The 25,606-nt window shown below is 44.3% G+C and overlaps 1 protein-coding gene across 1 annotated transcript; it reads left to right on the top strand.

The window, feature by feature from the left end:
- Window positions 1–5,178: 5,178 nt before the first annotated feature.
- Window positions 5,179–24,232, top strand: LOC138568718 (vomeronasal type-2 receptor 26-like). Its single transcript, XM_069646501.1, has 3 exons — window positions 5,179–5,379; window positions 12,555–12,678; window positions 23,313–24,232. The coding sequence occupies exons 1-3, from the start codon at window positions 5,179–5,181 to the stop codon at window positions 24,230–24,232; spliced, it is 1,245 nt and encodes a 414-aa protein (XP_069502602.1).
- The last annotated feature ends 1,374 nt before the right edge of the window (window positions 24,233–25,606 follow it).

Genomic DNA, 25,606 nt, shown 5'->3' with positions numbered 1-25,606 from the left:
GTTGGTACTCCCTCGATCGGCATATGTCCTGCAGATATCGCGGACCTGTATACTCCTATTTTGCGGAAAAAACGACCGTCCTGTAGCAATTGCGCTAGAAAGTTTAGTATCATCACTACATGTGCCGAAATGGGATTAACACCTCTTCCTTTGCACCAGCTAATCCATTTGGCCCAAGCCGCATCGTAGCTCCTTCTAGTGGACAGGCCCCAGGATTCTGCGATGAGCTCTGCAGCTTGCCCCGAAATGCCTGGGAGCGCCCTACGTCTCCTGATATCCTGCACGCGATGAGTGGGAGTGTCCCTCTCACACTCAGAGGATGATACGGCCCAACGGGGTCCGTGAGCAGTTGTTCTCCTTGCGGTAAAATTCTAGGATGGTCTACTGCTAGCTCCATAAGCGTCGGGAACCACACTTGTGACTTCCACAATGGTGCTACTAGCAGCAGTTCTGCTCTCTCCCTCTGACACTTTGATAGAGCTCTGCTCATCATCATGAATGGGGGAAAAGCGTAATGCGGGCTGTCCCTCCAATCTTCCAGGAATGCGTCTGTGCCTCAAGCTCCCGGGTCCAGCCTTCAGCTGAAGTATACTGCTGTCTGGGCGTTTAACCGGGATGCGAAGAGGTCTATGTGTAACGGGCCCCATTTCTGGTTCATCTTCTGAAACACTACTGGACCAAGCTTCCAATCGCTGGAGTCCGTGAGGTATAGTGAGTTCCAATCGGCTACTACGTTCAGAGTCCCGGGCAGGTACTCCACTGTTACTGATGTCTGTGAGTGGAGGCAGACATGCTAAAAATCCTTTGCCAGCTCTGCTAGCATCTTGGATCTGGTGCCGCCTAGATGGTTTATATATCGAACTGCCGATATGTTTTCCATCTTTAGCAAGACGGACAATTTCATCCTCCCTTTCGTGAAGGCTCTGATCATAAAGGACCCTGCTAACAGCTCCAGACAGTTTATGTGGAGGCAGAGTTCCTCTTCGCTCCATTTCCCCCCTGTCTGTAGGTCCCCGCATCTTGCACCCCAACCCAAGTGGCTTGCGTCGGATTCTATGATCAGGTTTGGTCGATCTCCGAAAATGGTTTGCCCATTCCAGGAGTCCATATTCTTCAACCACCATTCCAGTTCCGTCACGGATTCTTGATCCAAAGGTACCAACTGATGATACCTCAAGCCTTGCTGCAGATGTCTTATCTTTAATCTTGGCAGCGCACAATAGTGCAATGGTCTGGGAAATATGGCTTGAATGGACGCTGCTAGCAGCCCCACTATTCTCGCCAATGTTCTGAGTGAAACTACTTCTTTCTGAAGACACACTCTTATTTCCCTCTTGATGTTGCGTATTTTCCGGGCTGGGAGCTCCAGCGTGGCTTACCTGGTGTCCAGGACAAAGCCCAGGAAGTCTAGCCTCTGTGCTGGCTTGGTGTCCAATTTCTCTATGTTGACAAGGAATCCTAGGGACGACAGCAGGTCCTGGACCCATCCTGTCTGATACATGAGTGCCTCCTGGTCTTCTGCTAACAGTAGGAGGTTGTCTAAATAAATGATCAATCTTATACCTTTCTCCCTCATCGCTGCCACTACTGGTTTCATTAGTTTGGTGAAGGCCCAAGGCGCCGAAGCAAGTCCGAAAGGCATTGGGCCTCATTACGACTCAGGCGGTAAGGGGTTTACGGCGGCGTAAACAGCGCCGACCCTTACCGCCTGATTCCGAGGTCCCTTAGCGCCATGGAGGTTTTAACACCTGCTTTTAGCAGGTGTTAAAATCCATGGCGCTAAGGGACCTTGATGTTAATTACGCCACCGTAATTTACGGTGGCGTAATTAACGCCTTCCCCACTCCCATTATGCCCTATGGGGCAAAAATGGGAATGGGGAAGGGTAAATGGGGATCGGGGATTTACCGCCCCGCCAACCTCGGAATGGGGCGGTAAGTCCACCAACCACCATGGCGTAAACATAGTTTACGCCATGGTGGTAAAGGTATGACCCAGGCGGTAACTTACCGCCTGGGTCGTAATGAGGCCCATTGTTTTGAATTGCCAAAACTGCTCTTTCTGGCGAAAAGCTAGGAAGGTTCTCAACTCCTCTGCCACTGGAACCGTCAGGTAGGCGTCCTTCTGGTCCAGTCTCGTCAGCCAATCTCCTTCTCTGAGGGTGTCCCGGATCTGATGGATGCCTTCCCTCCTGATATGCCGGTATACTACCCAGCCGTTCAGCTTCCTGAGGTTTATGACTGGTCGCACTTTCTCCTTTCTGTGCACCAGGAACATGTTGCTTACGAAGCTGGGGTCTATCGGACACCTCTCTATGGTGTTCTTCAGCACCAGCTGATCTAGCTCGTGATCTAGCAGTCTCTGTTCTGCATGCTCTAATCGCTGCTGGTGCGGCTTGCGCTCTTGTATGGGTGGCTCTACAATTTCTAGGCATCGCTGGAAAGTGCGCACCAATTTCTCCAGAACATACCAGTTCTCCCCCCTACTGGAGGGTAATGCGCTGCTCTCACGTTGAGTGAATTCTTGTCCTCACCCGGATCCTCTTCCTCTGCGTCCTCTTGGGAAACGCCCTCTGGATGGGAAGAAGGAATCCTGCTGCCTGTTCTCCCAGTATTGGGCTCTGGGATTCGGGGGTCTTCTACCACCCTGGTTTTGACCAGTCGAGTGACCCCTGTAGCGGCTATAGCGGCTGGTCCCGGCAAAAACCCTGTTAGGGAAGATCTTGCGACTTGAGGCTTGCGCCTTCTCCAAAGAGGTGTAGGTACTGACGAAATTGCCCATCTCTTTCCCGAAGGTTTCTCCGAAGAGTAGCTCCTGCGCTGCCTCTCCTGCCTCGTATGATGCGAGGTTGCTAGGTTTGGCATCAATTTTCTGTAACAGCCCTCTTCTGCATTCTGACGTGATGGCGCAGTTGGCATTGCCCAGTAAGCAGACTGCTCTTTGGGCCCAGCCAGCTAAGGTGTCTTATCCTGTATCCCTGGCTCTCTCTGCAAGATCCATGATCTTTGCGAGCGGACCGGCTATGTATAGCACTTTTTCTTGGCAGCTCCTCCAAGACATATTGATACCCTTACGGGATCTTTGCTTGTTTTAGACACGAATTTCAGCATCTTGGGGTCTAGCTCTGGTGTTTCGGCTACTTTGTCTGGGAGGTCTGGTCTTGGGTGTTCTGCTCGAAGGTGCTGTCGGACTTCATTGTCTAGCGCTTTTCTTAACCTCATGGTCATGTACTGCGCTACCCTTGGTGATGGTTGCCAGTCCGATGGCCTCGGGTTCAGGATGCTGTCCGGATCAAACATATCCTCCTCCACTTCCTCGAGGTGTTTCTCCTTGCGGATTCTCTTCCCTCTGCTGGACTTGACTTCCTCTTCCTCCTCTAACTCATCTTCGTCTTGAGAGAGAGGTTCTCCTTCTACTGGCTCACCTTCCAAGCCTGGGTTCTCTTCTCCTTCATCTTCTTCCCCAGGAGTGGGGGTCGTGAGGTTCGGCAGTGTCTGGCGCTGCAAATATGCTTCCCTGAGCTTTGTGAAAGTGTCGACAACCTCCGGGGCCTTTTCTTTCGCCCCATCCAAATGGCCCTGGGGGTTGCAAGAGGCTTTCCTCTTCCGGGCCTTGGTACTCCCCTTTGACCCTGCTTCAGAGGGTTCTGTGGGCGTGCGCTCTCCCCTTCTGGTGCCATCTCTGGGCTGATGCAGTATTGCTTCCAATGTCTCCAGCCTCTCTGGAAGAGGCTTGACCCCTTGTGCCACAGCATCCACTAGTGAGTTCCCCAGCATCTCCTTGAAGCTGGCCACTGAATCCAGCGACTGCTCCTTTTCACTCCACTCAAATTCCGACATCTTTTCAGGAAGGTTGCTGTGTGCCGTAATACCTGATGCAGGTGTATTGTGCACGCCCTCTTCACTAGTTGGATGTCCTGATCAATGCCTCTGTGAGGATCTCCCACTTCTATAATTGTTCTCAATGTGGGAATGAATCCTCTTAATATTATTGTTTATTATTATTATATATTCTTATTTTTTTTCTTTATGGCATGTATGTGGCTGCACCTGGGCTCTGTGTTTCGTCAAGCCTCTGATGGGCTGTCATATAAATCCCTTCAATTGGGCTCTGTATTGTTCTGCTGTGCAGATTGTCTGTATATTCTATCAGGCACGAGCTTCGGTGCCTCTGTGTGTCGATCCCTTCCCTGCACAGCGTGCTCTCCTCAGTACGAGGGATGCAATTGCAATGCGGGCTGCCAGTCCAGTCTAAGCCTGAATGTTACAACAGGTTCCAGGCCCCCGTTACATCAATTAAGCTCTGTGAAAGAGCTTTCACAGCCGGGCCCGGCTTCTTTGTTTCTCTGCGTCGCAGTGCTAATGCGACGCGCAGGTCTGGCGCTTTGTATCTTGGCTCTGCCCCCACAAAGGTGGGGGCCTGGGCATGCCGGCAGCTCTCCCTCTTACGAGGGCTCTGCATGAAGCCCCGCGGGCACCTAGCCACCCCCGAAGTGCCGAGTATGCGGCACAGGGCGTGCGCTCCGCGGGGCTGCTAATCTCTGGGGTATCTGAGCGGCGTGATCGGAATCCAAACGCTGCAATCTGCTTGCCTATAATGTAAATATACTTCGTATAAAATAAAACACTACAATGAATGCGCTCAGTTTACGCGTACCTCTCATCTATGGCATGCCTAGCAATACGCCAGCTGTCTATTTCATTTATAATAACACGCTACCTCTTACATGTGCTAAACTCACACACATTTGTCATTCATAAGGAGGTACCATTTTTTGGTACTTATCTGCTTGTAGAGCAGTAAAAGAAGAGGAGGAGCTCAGGGGCAGGAAGTGGTCATAGCTGAGCTGAGATGAGATGGACTACAGAGACTATGGGGATTGTAGTTCCAAAAGAAGAAAATACTATTGAGACTTTTTTCAATGTTTTGTTATGGGTTTTATTGGTTTGTTGAAACTGCTGAGGAGTAGTAAATTAAAGAAGTTGAAGCATAATGCTCGCCTCCAGTCTTGCCATAGAATGAACTCAAAATTCCTTACAATGCAAGGCCAATTTCATAGATTACCATTAATTTACCCCATATTAAGCCATGTATTTATTTTTCGGATTGTATGACAGTTTCTTGTAACTTTTTTTTTTTGTATGTGTGCAGCTGTTGCATTATGTGAAGAACGCACGGATGAAGAACTCTGCTGGGAACGAGTCGTTCTTCAATGCAAAGGGAGACTCCCAACCTTTCTTTGATCTTTTGTACTGGCACATGACTTCCAGTGACACCAGCAGCTATTTGAGAGTGGGCACCTACGATGCCAAAGCCCCCACGGGTCATCAGCTCACTATTAATCGCAGCGCTATACACTGGGGTGGAAAGTACACACAGGTCAGAATTCTGGACAACATCAACAAGGCAAACATTACTTTTGTGAACAATCTCTTTTCTTTTGTAGGTCTATAATGAGCACACAGGTTTACACAGTAAGGACCAGTCTGTACTACTATTCTATCGCAAAGATACATAGAACTGGGTGTGCACGAAGTAGGCATGTGTTTCTTCAAGTTTAGTCGTTCATGGAGTTGGCCTAAACAGCGCTGGCTGCAAACCTTTCTTGTGTTGTGCATTTGTGGAAGGGTTCACTGATTTGGCTTGGCCCATCTGCTTGCAGAGTACAACATCCGCTTCAGACGGGATGAAAGCATAGCGAGGAAGGGGACAGCAGGGATACCATATGCAACTCCTGCTGAAAACTTGGGGGACATGCATTGCTTTCTTCCGGGCCTCTGCAGCACTTTGATGACCTGTCCTCTAGGCCAGCTTTTCTGGCAGTGAAGTCATGGCAAACTCCTCTGCCTCAAGTCACTCCTGGCTTCATGTCGCCGGGTTTAATGTCAGAAAGGACAGGGCTCTTTGCCAGCCTGGAGTTCCGCAATAACATGAGCTTCCCTGCAGTTCCCCTATTCACCCTGCTAACAATAGCAGAACGGATGAGAGGATGGCAGGTGGTGGAGTGGTATTTGGGCATAATGGAATGGACTATGATCTCACTGTGCATGCAAGTCATCTGCCCTCTAGCAACATCACTCTCGTGTTCATTCCAGTAACATATGCCAGTGGACTAATGCAACCCTAGCATTGTGGAAACTGCAGGTTTCAGGCATACATCTCATCAGGTTGCCTAAACTGTCAGACTTCTGTGGTTTATCCTGCTAGTTCATAAAGCTGTGGCATATGTTTGTATGAGGAAAGACATTTTTGTATTATAATTGCCTATTCTGGACAGAGACTGAGAAAGAAGAAGAGATGTGTTTGGAGCAGGTGAGCAGAAAGTTCATTTTGAATGAGATGGCAGGGGAGAAAGATTATATGTTTATTTAGCACCTGGGGCAAGTGTGGCTGTCAATCAGGTTGCTCGGAACGTGAGCTGCATCTCATGGTTAAGCCCGCATTCTGAGTAAGCTCACTGCTGCTCTCAAAAACACATCATCTTCCCTCTCTAGCCCTGGCATTCTGCTGCTGCATGCCCTCCATTCCCACCTCCCACTTTTGGTGTTACCGTACAACTGTCCCACTGCTCTCATGCCCCAGGAAATTGAAGAAGGGCATAGCTTGGAGCCTCTCTTCTATTTCCATGGCAGCCATGTTGGGTGAGTATTTGAAACAAAGGGCCCATTGTTTCAAACAAATACATTGCTATTTTGTTTTTTATTAAGTGCTTATGACAAATTTGTTTTTGTCTTTTGCACATCATAAAAACCACATTTTTTCAATACAAGAAAAGAAAACATCAAATACTACAGTGTGTAAAGTTAAAAAATAGAGAAATGCATTCATAAAAACAATATAAACATTACACAATTCAATAATGAAATACAATACAAAGTATTCATTCATCAGGTCAACTCATAGAAAACTATTGTCAAGGGAGGGAGAAAGCATATTTATTGGCATCCTCTGGCACTTGTTAGGATAGTTGTTTTAGAAGATCCTCTCTTACTATTTATATACGTGGTTTCCACTTTTTCCACATATTGCATCCAAACTTGATATGCAGCCGTGGTTATATATTGGCCATAAATAACTCTCACCAAAATTGGTCTTTGTTATAGCCAGTGCCGTCTGTCACAAATTGGTCATAGCTTTTCCCATATGTCCAGCACTTCCCATCCTAAAAGGACATGCAGTTCCGTCTGTATCTGCTTACTGCCTAGCCTACACTTCTGCTTTTCCCACGGAATGCACCCCCAAGATCCTGCGTATTAGTAGAAGGTAGCATGTTTAAGCGCATGATAGCTTCATACTTGTCCATTTTACCAGATAGGGCTGGGGCACATTTAGAGGGAATCCCTGTTTTATACAATCGAAGTATCTTTGTTTTGTATTTAGTTTATCAACGTTTACCACCTTATTGTGAAACATAGATTTTGTTCTGAGCTTCACTTTAAATTGTTACGTTTCACCCTGAAAAGGTAACTCCAAATTTAAGCACCTATATAGTCAAGTGCAGTATTACATAATTCGGTGTCTGGCAAATTTCCCCTGATTTTGTCAGTTCTATTTGCCAACCAAATGGAGTGTTCCAACAAGGAATTTCTTAGGGTAAGTACTTCTCACACTTCATATGTTGAAGTAAAATATAATAGATAACTGGCGATTTTCCAGTACATTAATGGGGATGCTAGACCCAATTCCAAGTGCAAGGCCTCAACCGGCACTGTCTGTGGAACTCTGAGAATTGATCTTAACATTTTCCCCTTCAATTGATCCAGCCACTGTACGTGCTGTAAGGGGAGGGTTTCTAAGGCATACTTTATTGCTGGAATTACACTTTTCACATAAGCTTCACGCATGGCGTTCATACTTCCACCACACTTTTTTGAGGCATAGCTTTTCATGATGTGCCTTCTGCTCATGGTCTTCATTCATATTGCCTCCCTGTATGTGTGTGTGTTTGGTGTCATAAGTATTGGGCTAGCTAAGTAAATGTAAGATTCTACCACTTCTAGTTTGATTCCCCCCAGAAACCAATTTATTTCCCTCCAAGAATCATAAATTTGGATTTACTTTGGTTAATTTTCAACCCGTTAGTGGTTGCCTGTTTTTCCAGACAATTCAGAGCTCTTTGGAGCCCTATTGGGGTCTGATCCATGAGGATTGTGTCATCAGCGTACCACAAGTAAGGTACAGCTATGCCCGCTAAATTAGGTGGAAAGTTCATGCATTTCTTAAAGTATACACCTAAGTCGCTCACACACATAAAGGTTGTAAAGAGTTGAGTCAAGTACACAGCCTTATTTTAGGCCTAGATTTGTGGCAATTAGTTCTGTCACACTGCCATCCTGAGAGGTTCTCACCAGTATGTTTGTGTACGTGTATAGTTCTTTGATAACGTGTAACACCAGGGGGTCTATTCCCCAAGCCTCTAGTTTTGTCCATAGGCGGTTTCTAATGACACAGTCAAATGCCCCTGAGTATTCGACGAATGCAACATATAATTGGGCCCGCAGGGGTTCTCATGATCTCTGCTGCTATTAATTTGACCACCCACCCATATGCAATGTCTCGTACTGCAGCCTCGTTCGGAAACCTGTTTTGTTCATAGTCAGGATTTCCTTGCTCTTGATCCATCTGTTGAGTTCCCTTAACAAGAGGTTGACAAATATTTTACTGCTGGCATCCAACAATGCCAGCATCCTGTAGTTCTTTGGGTCATCTCGGGCATCCTTCTTGTATACCGGTATAATAATGGAAGATTTTCAACTTTCAGGAATCACTGCACTGTTCTCTATGTTTTTAAACACATTGTAGATCATTTGGGCCCACTTCCAGGGCTCTTTTTTTATTACAATGTTGGGGAGATTATCAGGGCCTGGTGCTCTAGAGGTTTTTTATCTCAATATTATCTGTAGGATATTATCTACGTCAAAGTCCAGGCACCCTAGACCTGTTTCCATTTTTGGCCTGTTCTTACGTTCCAACATATCCTGGTCTATTGGGTTATTCTCTTTAATATCTCATATCTTTGGATCGTCAGATATATTCGCCAATTCTTGAGGTTTTCTCGTTGCTATATGGGTATTTAATAGCTGCCAGAAGAGTTTTGTGTCTTTTGCCCTTATTAATCTATATATCATTTTCCAGTTGTTGGAATTTTTATTATATTTCTTTTGCCTGATGTTTGCTTTGTATTTTGTTCTTACTTTTTTTTAAAGTTTGGATTTTTCCTCTCTATTTTGTGAGAAATCCCACTCTATTGCCTCAATCAGAATTGTATTTGCCAATGCCACATTATAGCTGTCCACTGGATTCTGTTTCCCTGGAGGTTAACCATGGCCAGGGCCGTCAAGGGCTTCTTATTCACAACCCTCTCATGTTCTATCCTGGCTGAGAGTGAAGCATGATCACTTATGGCATTGAATTTAATCTCACATCTCAAGCTGCGCTTTTCAAGGTTAGTGGACATGAAGATAGCATCTAGGCAAGAATATTGACCTCTAGCTCTCGATTTGGAGCAGTCCGAGACATCAGATGGGTTATGGGGTTGTAACAAGTACACTTCAAAAGCACTAAGTACCATAACCCATTTCTTCTCTTTTTCCATTAGGACTGTCTGTCTCTTCATATATGAGCTCATTGTCCTAGATGTTATACCATCTCCTCCAACATAGAGTTCAATTTCTTCCAATGGAACAGAGTGGGCATTGAAAACATCTGAAATTATGATGGCACATTCCACCCCTTTGCTCTGCCCAGACCGCCATTTAAGTATCTGGACCACTTTCTCAAGTAATTCTGCAGTGATGCAATTCCCTGGGGCATCATATAAGGTGATGATCAATGTCTTACTGTTGAATGAAAACTACTGATGACCGCTGCCATAAGATATTCTTAATGAGTAGAGTTTGTATAGGGTGTGATCTCAAATTGAACTCTCGCTCCTCTGCAATAAACCGCCATACGGGCAACCTTCTCTCCCTTTTTTTCCAGTTGAGTGAGGAGAGAAACACCACTTATGAAGAGGCCATGACAGGCCCATGTTTCTTTTAGCACAAACATATCAGCCACGCATACGATTTTTTGGCACTCAATTTTTGCCATGAAGCAGTTAAAGCCCCTAGTATTCCAAGATAGGAAACTCAGCCCATGGTCGTTGATTTCCTTCGGTCAATTATAGATGCTCTGTGTCAACCTTCCCTGGGACTCACTTGTCTTATCTTCCCAGCATCCTTTTCTTTGGTATTGAGGATATTGCAAGGGTCCAGAGGGATCATAGGTCTGTGCATTCACCTGCTTCTGGAGTCCCAGTAATAGGTTTCCGAGTAATAGGAGATAGTGTAAACAATAATGGGAGATACAAAAGTTAAGATTGCCCAATTAGAGCTACTTCCCAATCTTGGTAGTTCCACTTTTTTGATGTCATTGGAAGTAATTATTCTCAGATCTGGTGTCAAGTGCATCATTTGGAGTAGCTTAGAACGAGATAGAAATTAGCTACTGTTTGACGTAGCAACTTCTGTAAGGAGCAGTGAGAGCCAAGTATTTTGTCGAGGCTGTAACGGTTGCCTTTTGACCCTTAACTTCCATTCTTGAGTACCAGGTTTCGCTCTCCTTCTCCTGTTCCCTTTGTATCTCAGATATAAAGGTTTTGTCCACAGGCATTTTTACTTTTGGCTGTAGGCTCCCATATCAGATTTGTATTGGCCTTATTGTCAGACTGATTCCTCGACAGTTGTATTCCCTTTTTGATGCGGGGGTTGTTGTCAAAACCTCACCTAATTGCTTAGCCTCATCATTCCTCATATGAGCTGGTAGTTTTTCTGACACAGGTTTACACCATATATCTAAAGTGTGTTTAATTGTTATTTTGCTCGTGGGCAATGCTCTTTTTCTCTTCTTCACTTGTGTTAGAATATAGCAATCCCATCTTGAATGCACTGTAGATCTTGATTTCATGAGGCTGCCAATGCTAAGGAGTTTGAGATCCTCCTGGCCTCTTTGTTTTTCTTCGCTTCCATTTATAGTCGTCTTGTGTGTGTTTTATTTCAGAATCTTCTTCAAGGAATTAATACTCTGTCTATGTGAGAGATTCTGATCCATTTTCACACTTATTTCTAGGACCATAAAAGCGTTGCCTTTTTGCAGGGAGTCAGAAGAAAAGGAAGGGGGTGTCCCATTGTCGCTCAGGAATATGACTTGGCTTTGCTGTTCTGTACTTTGTTTGGGGGGGTTCCATTCCTTGGCTATTTGCCAAGATAATGTCCACAACTCGTGCCAGAATAAACTTCATATCTCTAGGTTTGTCCGCGCAGTACTCCCTTGCATAAACTCCTCTTGTTGGTGCGTATTAAGTATCCTTGGTTTTAGGTTCATGCATAGTTTCCGGAGCGACTTGTTGTCTATGGATGTCAAAGGTGTCGGTGAAATTATGTCTTCCTGTTCCACCGTGTTTATGGCTTGAGATGATGTTTTTTTATTGCTTAAAGGCAGGCAGTAGCCTGTAATTTCAGTGTGAGAGGTCTTTACTGCTTTAGTGTCCTCTTTGATGGTCATGTTCAACTTAGAGGACTTGGGGCGCTGCTGTTCCATGTCGGTTCAGATTTGTGTGCTGTCATGTCTCTAGTCTGTCCTCCAGACCTGGATTTTTCCTTTGGCGGGGGCTTGATCGTGACTCCCAGAGCCATTCGAGTCAGGGTTTTCCCCAACCGCAATGTTGTCACCTGACCCCTTCTTGTTTCCCCCCATGTGGGAATTTGTGGCAACAGGGATTTGCTGTGCATTTTCCTACGACCCCGTATCATGACAATTTCACACCTAGTGTTTTGTATGCTTTTTGAAAGTTCATGCATAGGCACATGTCTTAGAATAGAATAAGACAGTTTCACGCTGTAGTCTTACCGAGGCCAGTTGCCGCATGGAACGATGTTTGATAGTCCTCAGTGGAAGCTCTTCCGCTTTGCCACTCAGCCCGCCCGGACTGCCCAGACTGCCACTCTGATCTACACTGCTCTGCACCACAGTGTTTTAGGGTAGTTGTAATTTAGGCTCCGCCTCCAGATGATAGAGTGAGTAAACAGACCTCTGCACACAGCATGACTGCCCAGACTATCACTCTTATCCACTCTGCCAATACATTGCTATTAATATGCTGGGACTTTAACCTGAGGTGCTAATGGCAACAAACACCAGCTCCCCGGGGCTTACAAGATGGTAACATCTCAGGACCCTTGTTAAAGGCTTGAGCGTAGAGCCCTGCCCCATTGACTCTTGGTACAGTCAAGGAGCTGGAATTTATTGTTTAATAAGGTTCAATGGGAACAATTGCTCATTGGTTCTTTATCACTGTCCACAAAATAAATACACACCTAGCATTGTGGATGTTCACGAGCAGACAATGGGGAGATGCTCTCATAAGATATTTTGCTGCTGCAGTGTGAATGATGCTGAAGTGCTTCATCTCTCTCATTCCCTCTCTCTCTCTCTCTCTCTCTCTCTTTCTCTCTCTCTCTCTCTCTCTCTATCTCTCTCTCTTTCACACACATATAAATACACCACACACACAGGTGCCTAGGTCGGTTTGCAGTGAAAGCTGTGCTCCAGGACACAGGATATCGGTTGCCGCTGGGCGTCCCACCTGTTGTTTCCACTGTCTACCCTGCCCTGATGGAAGCATTGCCAACCAGTCAGGTGAGTGCGATCACCAGTGTGCCCCAAGATTATTAAGGCAGTGTAAAAAAGCTCTGCAACTGGAGAAAGGTAGGAAAATGTTGCTAGAATAATGTATAAACAGTAACTCACATGACCACTATGTTCAGGTACAGGGATCTCATAGAGGTGGGAAGGATTCCCCCTTATCTGAACTTGATACGAAATAAAACTGTATCATCCGACTGCCTTTGAACACGTCCATGGATGGGAAGTCCATGAATATCAGTTGGCAAACTGTTCCTCTACATATATTGAGTGGTAGAGGACACAATCCACTTACTTTTCTTGTGTTCATTGGATATTGCCATACACAGGAGATGGCTACTAACTCCCATTTAATGAGCGCTGCACTGGTTCAGCATTAGAAAAGCTGTGACTCTTCTTGCCAGATGAGATAAACAACTGCAGCTATATATTGCTGGTGATTTACTTGACAAAGGCGGACAATAGGATGATGAAAGGATTTGGCTGATTAAAAATGGGTGGGCCCTTTCACTTGTTAATATTCAAATAGTTTTCTTAATGATGTTCCCTATAATCATTTTGATTGTTTTTCATGTGCTTTGTATTTTTTTCTTGCTAACTTGTATTTTTTTATGGAGGATTTACTGAGAAATAAACATAAAATGATATGGAAAAAAAGATTCTACAATCATTTTCTTTGTTTTTAGAAGCTCAATGCATTTTTCTTCGTAATTTGTATGTTTTATGGAAGATTAACTGACAAATAAACATGAAATGAAAATGGAAAACAAATAATGTCCAAGGATGAGTTGGAGAGACTATGCTAATTGGCAGGAGTGTTGACACGTGTCTACATTTCCTCTTGGGTGCCCTCAGAACTACGAAGAAAAGCTCATGAATCATGGCGCGTCAAGGTAGTCCATACTAAAGAGGAGAGCATTTATTTAGGGATGAAATCATCCAGAAAAAGGTACAAAATCAAGTCAAGTTAAGGGGCCATAAAGTCTCAGGGTCCCTGATCTATCACCACGAAGAGGAATGATGCTTCCTGAAAGTGCCTGCATACTCAGTCTGGAAGTCTGACTTGCTTCTTCATGCAGGCAAGTTGAGAATTGCCCTTCAACAAGCACAATCATTGGCCTGCATCAGGTACATATTAATTCAGGTCCTGGGTCCGGGCCTTCAGCCAAATCGCCTCAGCCCCTTCCAGCTCCCAGAACTTGCCCTTGGGCCTTTGGCCTTGCCCTCAGCACTTGCCTTTTGGCACCCACTGGCCTGTATTGCCTCACAGGAGTGCACATATTTTATTGACAGGTATCCACTCTACCAAGTGACCCCTGCCAGGCACTTACCGTTTTGCCGACAACTGACTCCCTGGCACTTCCTCTTCCATGGAGTCCCCAGCACTTACCCCCTTCCCATATACTTTCTCTCTCTTTGCACTTGCACGTTCCGAATGCTCACAAGGCTTAGTAGGACCACCTCCATCTTGCTAATCATTGTTATTCTATTGCCTCAATGTCCTATGTTACCTCCCCTTGCTCTGTGGGCGTTTTGAAACATAATTTCTTGATGCAAGGCATCTGATGCCTTACAAATGCACAATAAATAAACCAATACAAAATAAGTAAATAATGGAGAGATTAATCACAGCCACAATCAGACCTCTGTTGAGATGCATAGGGCCATCTTTTGATTCTACGATGACACCCTTGGGCTCTTACCCACTTGACTGATACTGTAATCCACTCCTAGAGGTAAAGCTTGGGTATGTCTGCATTAAAACCTTTGCAACTGTATCTCAGGTCCTTTTTTGGAGAATATTGTTTATATAACGAGCCCTGGGACTTGTGATTTTCTCTTGGAGAGAGTGAGGAAACAACCAAAAATGTACCTGATTTACTTAAAAGAATGACGCTAAAATGTTCTATGGAACTTGTCTTTGCTCTACGAATGTTATATTTAAACGATTTGCTACTTAAGAATTTGCATCTTCTGACAATTTGTAACTGGTGACCAACTTTTCATGTTTAATTTGTTTAAAGTTCCAAAATGCCTTTACTGCATCAGTGCGATGGGAAAGTAATCAATAAAGTGAAACATACAGGCATATTTCATGCGAAATAATTCAGAATGTTCCAAATTCAAGAAGGGATCATTCAATTCGATAGTCTACATCTCTGTTCCTCGTAGCTCTCATGTGAACACTAGATATACCCAGAATATATTGAAAATATACTGAGGCAAATATAATACCTGTAAAGATGTCCCAACAATGCGTTCTTAGTTCATCGGTATTCTGGTGCGCTCCCTGCCTCTACACGGAAATCACTATTGAAGGATGTGTGGGCAGCAGCCTGACACATTTTCACATAATCCAGCTGTTCCCATCATCAAAGCAGCCCCAGGAATATGAACAACTCTCCAGCAAGCAAGAAGCAAAAACATGGCTGAAGACTATAGAGTCAGCGAGAAGAGATGGAAAGGAGAAAGGAGGATCCCTGCGAGAGCACTGATATGTGGTGGTAGAGTTACTGCCCTGAGCTCTATGCAGAAAGATGAGGAATCAGCAAATCTGGAGTTTATAATTTCCTGGGGGGCAGCATTGTCCTTTCTGTACATTCACACTGCATCACTTGGCCTGAGGCTGCTTCACCTGAAAAGTCTTTGGGCCTCATTACACGGATGGTGGTAAGGGTTTACCGGTGACAGTATTTTACCGGTACGGTAAATACCTACCGCCTTACTATGAGGTCCCTTTGCGGGTTGGGGAATTTAACGCCTGCTTTTTGCAGGCGATAAAAACCAACCCGCAAAGGGACCAGGGAGCTAATTACGGTACTGCAATTTGCGGTACCGTAATTAGCGCCTTCCCCATTCCCATAGAGCCCTATGGGGCAAAATTGGGAATGGGGAAGGGCAATGGTGGAAGGGGGAATTACCACCCCGCCAACCTTGGAATAGGGCGGTAATTCCCCTTTCCACCAAAGCGGTGCCGGTATTTTACCGGCATGAACCATGGCGCTAATAGCGCCATGGTTCACCGCCATCCGTGTAATGAGGCCCTTTAACTTATAAAGGATTTGTGCATAGCAGTATTTGTGGCAGTAAGCGAGTACTCCACCTTTAGTACAAATATTTATTTTATTCATATTACATTGACATAGGGCCTCATTAGACGGTAGGCGGTAAGGGTTTACCGGTACCGGTATTTTATCGGTACCGGTAAACCCTTACCGCCTTACTACGAGGTCCCTTTGCGGGTTGGTACAATAACGCCTGCTTTTAGCAGGTGTTAAAAAACGGACCCGCAAAGGGACCGGGGTGCTAATTACGGTACCGCAATTTGCAGTACCGTAATTAGCACCTTCCCCATTCCCATTATGCCCTATGGGGCAAAAATGGGAATGGGGAAGGCCAATGGAGGAAGGAGGAATTACCACCTTCCCAACCTTGGAATAGGGTGGTAATTCCCCTTTCCTCCAAGGCGGTACCGGTAAATTACCAGCATGAACCATGGCGCTAATAGCGCCATGGTTTACTGCCTACCGTGTAATGAGGCCCATAGTCTCTTAATTTAGGAGCAAATATTATACACAATATACAACCTTTCATACAGTGTTCAGGTTTTTCAATAAATGAATAATCACCAAAATGTCAGTATATTTGCAATCCGATTTCCTTTTTTGCTGCACTGCCCAAGTACCCTATGTTGTTAAGACAGTTTGTAATCAGCCCTGTTGTGTGTGGGTGAGAGTCAATGAATCACAACTATACTAGAGGGGTTCCCCTGCCCCCAAGCTTACTCTAGCTAACCTTGTGGTAGTGATGGCTCAGCAGTCAGGTTCATCTCTTGGGAGGGTAGAAGGTGGTTTCAAAAGATACCATAACACATTCTAACATTAAAGAAGGGTGGGTCAGGTTTATCTTCCCCCATTAGATGTTCCTGCAGTGTTTGTTTTAGTGCCTGATCCTCTGCTGGACTCGTTCTGTGTGTGGGATATTGTGTACCACAGCTCTGTATTTTTATTTGTTAAATTCTTGTGTTGCACATGCATGCATATGGGTGGCCAGCAAGATGTTTGTTTCCATCATGCGTATTTGTTCGTACTGTTCTCCTGAACCGTAGCCTCCAAAATCATTTCTCATTAGGACACGGTATGTGTGAAAAACAAACGGGGCATGCCTCAACGGACCGTAACCGGTTGACCGCACACTCAGGATCAACCTCTCAGTGGCCACATGCTCGATTCAGTCACATACCTTATATGACACAGTAAAGGTCCACTGTCCCTGGTGTTTGTCATCTTTGCAGGAAGGCATTTCACCCATAATCAAAGACAACAAGAGGTCAAACTGTTACAGCAAAGCTTGTCATTCTCATTGTTGATGTGATTTCGTTTTGTGGCGAGAGCTTAATTTTCTCCACACAGCCATCCGTCAAGTCTGGTATGGAGACGGTATTGTGAGAGGTTCCCTTTAACCCTCCTCCGTTTTCTGGAAAAAGGAGCAGGTGAGTGTAGCCTTGGAAAGTTCACCTTCAACAGGTGACTAACTGTCCGATGCTGCTCTGTCAGACGGGTGAACATTACACAACCTACCTACAACCCAGACCAGCTGGCATGGAGATTGGAATGTATATCATCAACCACAGCATGCAGAGGATACAGGAGAGGGCTACCCTAATTCCCTGATGTTCTTACTGGTTCGCAGGTTCCTGAGATGTGTTTACTAATATGGATCCACACTTAGGCTAACAAAGTTAGGGATCCCCAAACCTCTCAAACCACAGACTAATAATGAGGCGTGTAGCTGTAACTCTATAGAGAGCATCTACATTCTTTCCACATGATATAGATGTCATGGCTTTCCCCAGCCATTTATCCAGTCAGGAAATGCATTGCTGCTGGCATGCATTGCATTGCAACAAAAGCTAGTAAAGGCTTTACCCTCATCCATTAGAATGTCTTAAAGACCTACTAAATCTAATAAGGTGCATTTGTACAAGGCTGAATTACCCTCTTAGGTACAGATGTCATACTGGCATCAGGAAACCACCACAGACTTTGTTGAGTGAGTAATGCAATACCCAAAGACCCTTTCTGGAAAACTAACTGAACCTACTCCATGGGCAGGTGCAGTGTGCCATGGATCTTGTACCCTTTTCTTATGGTCCATTCATGTTACCAATTTCCTTTTCTATATCACAATGACTGGGAATCACCATCATGTCGCCTGCTTCCGGGAGATGGACACTAAGATGTATAGCAACTTTATGCTCTTCGTAGTGCTGTATTTACCTGACGAGCGTCATTTGTAAACATTCAAAATGATGCCCAGTCTCTGAAAAATTCAAATTATTAGCACAATAAAGGAGTCAACTGCTGATATGTGATGGCTTGTGCTACATGAGTTTGTAATGTTCAGTGGGAGTCATGTCTTAACAACAACAACCTAATGAGAAAGTTTAACATTATGATCAGCAGTTTGGGGTGTAACAGTGGCATGGTACGTATCTGTTGGAAGAAAAATAAACTGGCCCTCATTGCATTTTGCTGCCCAAGCAATAAAACCCAAGAGAATATCCACCTCACAATCCCAACTTCCCATAAGCATACAGTTTCCTCCCTGTCATGCCAGACTCTAGCATGTTCTCCACCGTAGTCAACTCCTCACTTCGGCCGTGGTGATAACATTACTTAGACTAATGTTTCCTGCCAGAAGCTCACATTGCATCTCCCATTCCCATTGCCTTAAGTCATTAAATAGCGTCATACTGGCCGGCATCCGACAGCCCTTCATTGCTTGGGGCCTCTCCCACTTTACAGTGGGAAGCAGGCCCACATCAAGGGATTTCTTTCACCTTTATTACAGTATAATTTCTGAAAAGAACCTGAAAGGCCCCCTTCCACCTGGGCACCAACGACATTTTTCTCTGGTGCTCCTTGAAATACACTGGATTCAAACAGTGGCACGCTGCTTCTGGTTCTTTCGGCAAGGTTTGTTTCCCAAGCCTTTGGAGTGACTTTATACTGAAGATGAGTTTCTGACAGTAATCTTACAACATGTCAAGAGTGAAGTGAATATTTGAACAAACAGTCTTTAGCACCAGTGATGAAGGGAGTGGCATAGGGCATCTCATTCGGACTGATAGTCCTGTGTTAGGGAGAATTCTCATACAATGGCTAATTTCCCTTAACTAGTGAGTCCCCCAGCAGCTTTTCTGGATTTCTGGAGTTATTTTGTCCACTTGGTAAGAGTGTGAGCTTTTCCCCCAGTCTTACCCATGTTTTGCCATGTGTATTTCCTCTTTTTTTGTGGTTGTGGACTCTGGAGTACACCACTTCAGTAGCCCCCTTCTTTTGTGTCTTACACAGCACCTTCAGTGCAGTGACACAGGGTTGTCTTTTAGACTTCCCACCGACTCCATTTCTGGGGCTGACTAGTGTCCCCCAGAAAAGGGTGAAGTTGCCATTAACTTTACCTAGTCATTTAGCCACAGATCCACTACACCCCATTTTACATGGAGTACTGGAAAGCATTACTCCTTAGCCCTTTTTATCTGTACCTCCTAGAGCCTTGTTTTGCTCTTTTAACATTTAGACTTGGCTGGTGGCTGTGGTATCTACCCTAACTTTTCTACCGCGTTCATACTATATAACCGTGGTACTGTTTTAGGCTATTATATTAGCCTCGAACATAATCCTGCTTGACCAAATACTCTTTCTTTTGGCTCCGGTTGGGTTAAGTCGCCATTTCTTTTTGTTAAAGAAATTCTTGTGTTTTACTTTGCGCAGCAAACCTGGTTTGCCTCCTTTGTTCACTGTCTTTTGGCGGGCTTCTGCCAAGAAGCCCCCCTATAGGTGCCTGGGTGTCTAGGTGGGCTGAATGTGTGGGAGGGGTGTAGTCACCCCCTGCACAGGATATCCTAGGAAACCCAAGTCACACTTTGCCATGATTGGCTGAGGTGGTTGTCTGGCACCCCCCCTGCTGCGTGATTGACAGCCAGGCTGTGTGAATGGGGGATTTTCACATAAAAGGCAGGACTCTTGGGATGGAAGTCAGAGTCGCCACTGGAACTACAAGGAACCGAAGAGAAGCGGAGAAAAAGACGGCTGCTGCAACTACCCTGTCCCGGTGAAGCCCTGCTGCAGTCCTGAGTTATCTACCCTTCGAGGACCACAGAAGATCCAGTCCCGAGTCTTCTTCCCTTGAGCCTGGTGGGGTCAACCAGCTCATCTTCCACAGCCAGAGGATCCTCTTTGTGGTCGAAATCGCTGCACACTGCTGTAGTGGTCCGGATAGCCACCTGAAGATCCTCTCCTGTTTTAATGGAGCGCACCTTTTATTCACCGTCGCTGCTGCTGGCTTCATCCCTGTGTGGTGCAGACCCCTCCAGATGTCCTCCTTCTCGTCGCCCACGACCGAAGCTCCAGGAACCGTGGGTCTGCAGGAAACTACCAGGAACAACTGCCGTGGCACCAGCTTTTCCCTTGAATAAGGTACTGTGTTCTGCTTTGAGGAACTAGGGTGAATCCCTTTTCTCCTCTTCCAAGGCTTCTTCTTATAACTTTTGCTTCCTCTGTTGACAATATCTAAATACTCCTGGCAACAGTGAATCTTGGGCTGTCCGACTGTGTGATCCTCGACAACAGGAACCCGGTTTCACTTGACACTGGCTCCGGCCTATTAACTCTTGTATTTCTGTCAACGATTTTTCTCTGATTCTGTCTGCCCTGACAAAACTATTGCTTGTGATTTTTGCCCCCAACTCTCTCTGGTTAACTCAGGTGCTAACTGTGTTTTTGCCCCGGTAACATTTCTTGCCGCGGATACGCGTATCTTTAGTAAGACCGAACTGTCATTACTGTCAAAAAGTGATCGCATATGTATTCCCGGTAACGTCTTTTGTTTCACAACACCGGTCCGTTAAAACATAGGGTACTTGCCTTGAGTTATACTGTACCAAGTGAATTGGTTGTGTGTAGTGTATTTTACGTGTGGTTTTGAATTCATAGAACTGTTGTATTTTGTACCAGATGGTTTAAAAATAAATGTACTTATATTTTTTACATAAAACTTTGAGTCAGTGTTTGCTTGAGTCACAGTAAGTGTGGTCCCTTTGTGTAATCTCTGCTACTGCTCATATACTCTTCAGATAAGCATGGCTGCTCCACTACTGCTACCACTTTCACATAGTAGTACAAGCTTGTACCAAAGGTGAACTTGTATTACCGCTTGTGGTCTTAATTGTGTGTAGTGGTCCCTAAGAGCAGTGCACAGGATTCTGCCTAACATCCTGCAAATGGTAACAGGCACTAACGGTGACACACCTGGACATTGTGCGCCCATTTCAACACACATCTTGGCAAACTTCTTGTTAAGTTTGCATTCTACCTTTCTACTGTCCTTGCTGACTGAGGGTGATGTGCGCATTGTAGCTTCCGTTGTATTTGCAATGGAGTACATAAATTTTTGATGATCTAACCTGTGAGCTGCATATCCCTGACACTATTTGTACACATGAGTACCCCAAACCAAGGCATAAGGAACTAAGTACCTAGTTAGAAATGTGGCCACTGTCACAGTATCAGCTTTACAGCCTGGATATGCTTCTACTTAGCCCAAGACATTGTTCACTACAAGGGCAAACTGCAATCCATTACATTTCTGGAGTTGAATGAATCCGTCTGCAGATTGAAAAATGGACCACAGGACAGATGGTGGGCTTTTGGGGTTGCTTTGACAGTTTTTCCTATGTTATTTTGCTGTTAGATGGCATGCTGTTTGTAATGCATTTGTGGTATGGAAGAGAAGTCTCGTGCATACCAATCTCAACTGAATATAACTATCTTCCCCCGTTTCTGACATCGCTGAGTCCATCACAAATGTGAGCCACGTAGGATAACAATACCTTTATTGTGACCAGGTGACCTTGTTTGACCTTGTTGATGCCACCAAAGGTTATCAGAGTGCAGGCAACATCCCAGCCTTTAGAAGGACCTGTTTACTTATTCTGGGTGCACGTCTTGTATACGCGCTAGAAAGGGCTGCCTGTTTAGCAGCTGGGTCTAATAAAGTGTTTCCTTTAGAAATATTGCCATGATATACTGCTCATTGCACTATTGCTATATGTTTGGGGAGCATAATAACATCTAGCAGTGCGAGACATAAACTTTTTTTTATAAACTGTGTTTTTAAAGAGGAACTCAAGGGCCTAAAGAATCCATTTTGTTACCACAAATGACCAAAAGCATGTGGCGTGCCTAAAATCTGGATATGAAGTTATTATTTGTTGATCAGCTAGAAAGCACACTCGAATTAGACCATGAATCCTGCAAACTGGGCTGAAAACACATTCGTCAATTAGGAACTTTCGAGCACAGCTTGGGGAGAACAAACAGCACCTTGCAACTGCAATATTCAGTTGCCATCACAGAAACAAATACACCAGAGAAGTCATTCAGATCAGGGTTATGTAAAGGCGCACCAAGGAAATCTTTCCAGGATTGTGAAAGTTCACCTGTAATGGTTAAATGTAGAATTTAAGACAGGACAGCGTGTCAGTGTAATGTGTGAGGGGGTCAAATGCAGCATCTCATACTTTGTTCAGAGGGAAAGTGAAAGATGTGTCAATCATTTAGCAAAGTCAACTCCTCATTATGAAAGTACCCTTATTCATTATCATGGGAGCACCATCGGCAATCAGGAGCCTGCCACAAATGTTTGAGCTCTGAGACAAGTGAGTGTCTTTGGGATCAAGGGATGTGGGCACAGCCTACTGTAGTGTCACCAAAACAGCTCCAGTGTTTTTATTGGAGATATCTAGAATTACTCAATCTGATGTAAATGATGTATAAAGGCAATTTAGCCTACATAGAAAATACCATTATAATACATTCACTGGGGCTGCAGGGCTCAGTATAAATGTGTGTTTATCTATGATAGGACGCCGTGTAAGAGATAAAGACATGATAATGGGATGGAGTACGTGTGTATTAGAGATGTCTACAGCATTGATGGTGGTAGAAGGACGAGATGTAACCGGAAAGCACCCAGGTCATATAGCTGACTAGCTAGCCAGTGGGCCTACAAGACATGAAACAGAGTCGCCACCTAAAACACAGAACCCCTCCTCATCTATGGTTTGTGAATGTGCCCCTTTGTGCAAAGCCTTTGGAGAATCACATCAGCATTGCCCTAATGTATTTCACAGGTATGTCTTTCTTTTGACTGTGCATAAAACAAACAAGTTATAGTTTTGTGCAGAAACAAATCCTGATGGCATCATTGTGAATAAAATAGTAAATGCCAAGTGATAAGTGAAGAGCAAGTCAGCTCCAACCTTAGTACCAATCGGCAAGGACTACACCAGGCCATTCTAATGTATTGAAATGTATTACTTTACTGCCGAAAAGAGCTATTTCATTCATAAAAAAGTCTTTTTTTAGGAACTCCCTGGTTACTATTGGTAACAATTACTTACTCCTGACTTACTGTGAAAAGTCAGGAGTAACCTTTGTAGACTGAAAAGACATCCCCTGCTTATCTCAGACGAATCAGCTGCATTGATTTTCCAAGGTTTGTTGTCCTAAATCGCATAAGGTTCAGGTTTCTATAGACACTAAACCATGTTTTATCACCCTCAGATGCCATTGACTGTCTGAAGTGCCCAGATCATGAATGGTCGAACAGGGAAAGAGATCAGTGTATCCCAAAGGCGATTGAGTTCCTTTCCTTCATTGAACCACTTGGCTTCATCTTTGTTTTGATCGGCATCTTTTTAATCCTTAATACCATCTGGGTCTTCTGGATTTTTATAAGTTATCGGCAAACTCCTGTGGTCCGTGCCAACAACCTTCAGCTCAGCTACATTCTACTTGTTGCCCTTATAATGTGCTTCCTCTGTTCCTTTCTTTTTATTGGTTATCCAGGGAGGCTAAGTTGTATGCTCCGCCAGATCTTTTTTGGGATATCATTTTCCCTTTGTGTTTCCTGTGTATTGGCCAAAACAATCACAGTGGTCATTGCTTTCAGGGCCACCAAACCCAACAGCAACTTAAGAAGATGGGTTGGCTCAAAGACTTCTTACTCCATTGTACTTGCTTCCACCTTGGTCCAATCTGCCATTGGCGTCATATGGCTCTGGACCGCACCATCATACCCTGAGCTCAACACAAAAGTTACCAATGAGAAGATGATTGCAGAGTGCAACGAGGGTTCCATACTGATGTTCTATTGCATGTTGGCCTTCATGGGACTATTGGCATGTGTAAGTTTTATGGTTGCTTTTTTGGCCCGCAATCTGCCTGACACCTTCAATGAGGCAAAGTTCATCACCTTCAGCATGCTGGTGTTTGTCAGTGTCTGGCTCTCTTTCATCCCGGCCTATCTCAGCACAAAAAGAAAATATCTGGTAGCCGTGGAGATTTTTGCAATATTGTCATCAGGCGCTGGACTTCTCTACTGCATCTTTGCCCCAAAAATGTACATTATTTTCATGAGGCCAGAGATGAACACAAGGGAGCACATAGTTTCAAAATCAATGTTATGCAATATAAATAATTGAGACATAATGGTTTAGTGTTTCTTAATTCAAGTCTGGAAATTACATGGCACTGGTTTTTTGTCCCATCTAAGAAGGGTTGGTTTCAGTATGGGGTTATCCTTAAATCTCTGACTCAATTGCCAAATGTAATTTCATTTGAAATATTAGACACTAAACTCAGCTGAGCAGAAACCAAGGTGATGCTCTGATACCATTGGCAGAGAACACTGATTCTGTATATCTACAGTGCAATGAGCAGCTACATGGCAGGTGTGATTTTCCTTGTGAGCTGAAACAAGTAGGAAATGTTCTCCAAATGTGTTCAAATAGGGATGAGGGTAGACGTTCAAAATATAAACACAGCAAGTGGGACATGAGGTTAAAAAAATACATATTTCATAAAATTCCCCAAGAGTGTGAACATTCATAACTTAAGCTTGAAGAAAACAGCACTAGTTGTATTAACTTACTTTGCTCAAAACATTCTGTGCCTTTTTTAATATGTTGAATTATTTATCCTTTCATCATTTCTTAAAGAAAATGTCCAGCTGTTTTTACACGAAAGCTGTAGCTTTAGTAACGCAGATATGCTAAAATATTGCGCTACATGTACATGTTTCCATCCTGTCAGAAGGTCCTAAAATGGACCGATACAGAGAGTTCCTAAAACAATCCTAAACACCACGCAAAAAAAGCAGCATTAATCATGCTCATTTGCGTTCTCAGTCACAATGTAATGTGCTGATTTTCCTACGATGATGGGTCAACAAACGTGGGCTGTATTACAGAAACTTTGCACTGGTGCAAGTGAAAGTTTGCACAGTATTAGCACTAGGGCAAACATTCCCATAGTGCAAACAACATGTGCTTTCATTGCATGTATGCATTAAGACAACGTTTTCCCTAGTGGTATTATCATTCTGGATTAGCATTCAAGCGAACCGTTGCCCTCAGGAAAAAATGCATTGAAATAATATGTTTTTATAATAGCTCAATGTTTGCTCTAGTGCTATTACCATCCAAAATTGCACTTGCACTGGTGCAAAGTTCCTATAATCTGGCCCTTCTTGGTTACCCTTCTCTCATGTATTATTGGATCAGCATCCTGCCCAGATAAATATATATTGCAAATCAGAAGCATTCTGTGGTGAGGTGCGAGTCTGAAATGACACTGCTCACATGAACAAGTTTATCTATTCTCAAGATGCATTTTTCTTACACTACTGATTGAATCTGAAAGGCACCAGGCGTCAGAGTACTTTTCATGCAAATTAATGTACTAATACTTCCAAAACAACCTGCTGTAAAATAGACAAACGTGTTTCCATTATTTTTTACGTAGCAAGAACTAATGTTTTAGCAGTGTACTTATTTTCCCATGTTCCAAAAGAAGAT

Source organism: Ambystoma mexicanum, chromosome 2q (genome assembly GCF_040938575.1).
Source record: "Ambystoma mexicanum isolate Mex_15411 chromosome 2q, UKY_AmexF1_1, whole genome shotgun sequence".
NCBI lineage: Eukaryota > Metazoa > Chordata > Amphibia > Caudata > Ambystomatidae > Ambystoma > Ambystoma mexicanum.
Note: the sequence above shows the minus strand (reverse complement) of the source record. Positions and strands in the feature narration are given on the sequence as shown.

Excerpts from the sequence above, each read along its gene's own strand:
- LOC138568718 (XM_069646501.1), top strand. The coding sequence starts at position 5,179 with ATGAAGAACTCTGCTGGGAACGAGTCGTTCTTCAATGCAAAGGGAGAC. Across the intron at positions 5,380-12,554 it reads GGGGTGGAAAGTACACACAG|GTGCCTAGGTCGGTTTGCAG; the intron begins GTCAGAATTCTG and ends CCACACACACAG. Across the intron at positions 12,679-23,312 it reads AAGCATTGCCAACCAGTCAG|ATGCCATTGACTGTCTGAAG; the intron begins GTGAGTGCGATC and ends TATCACCCTCAG.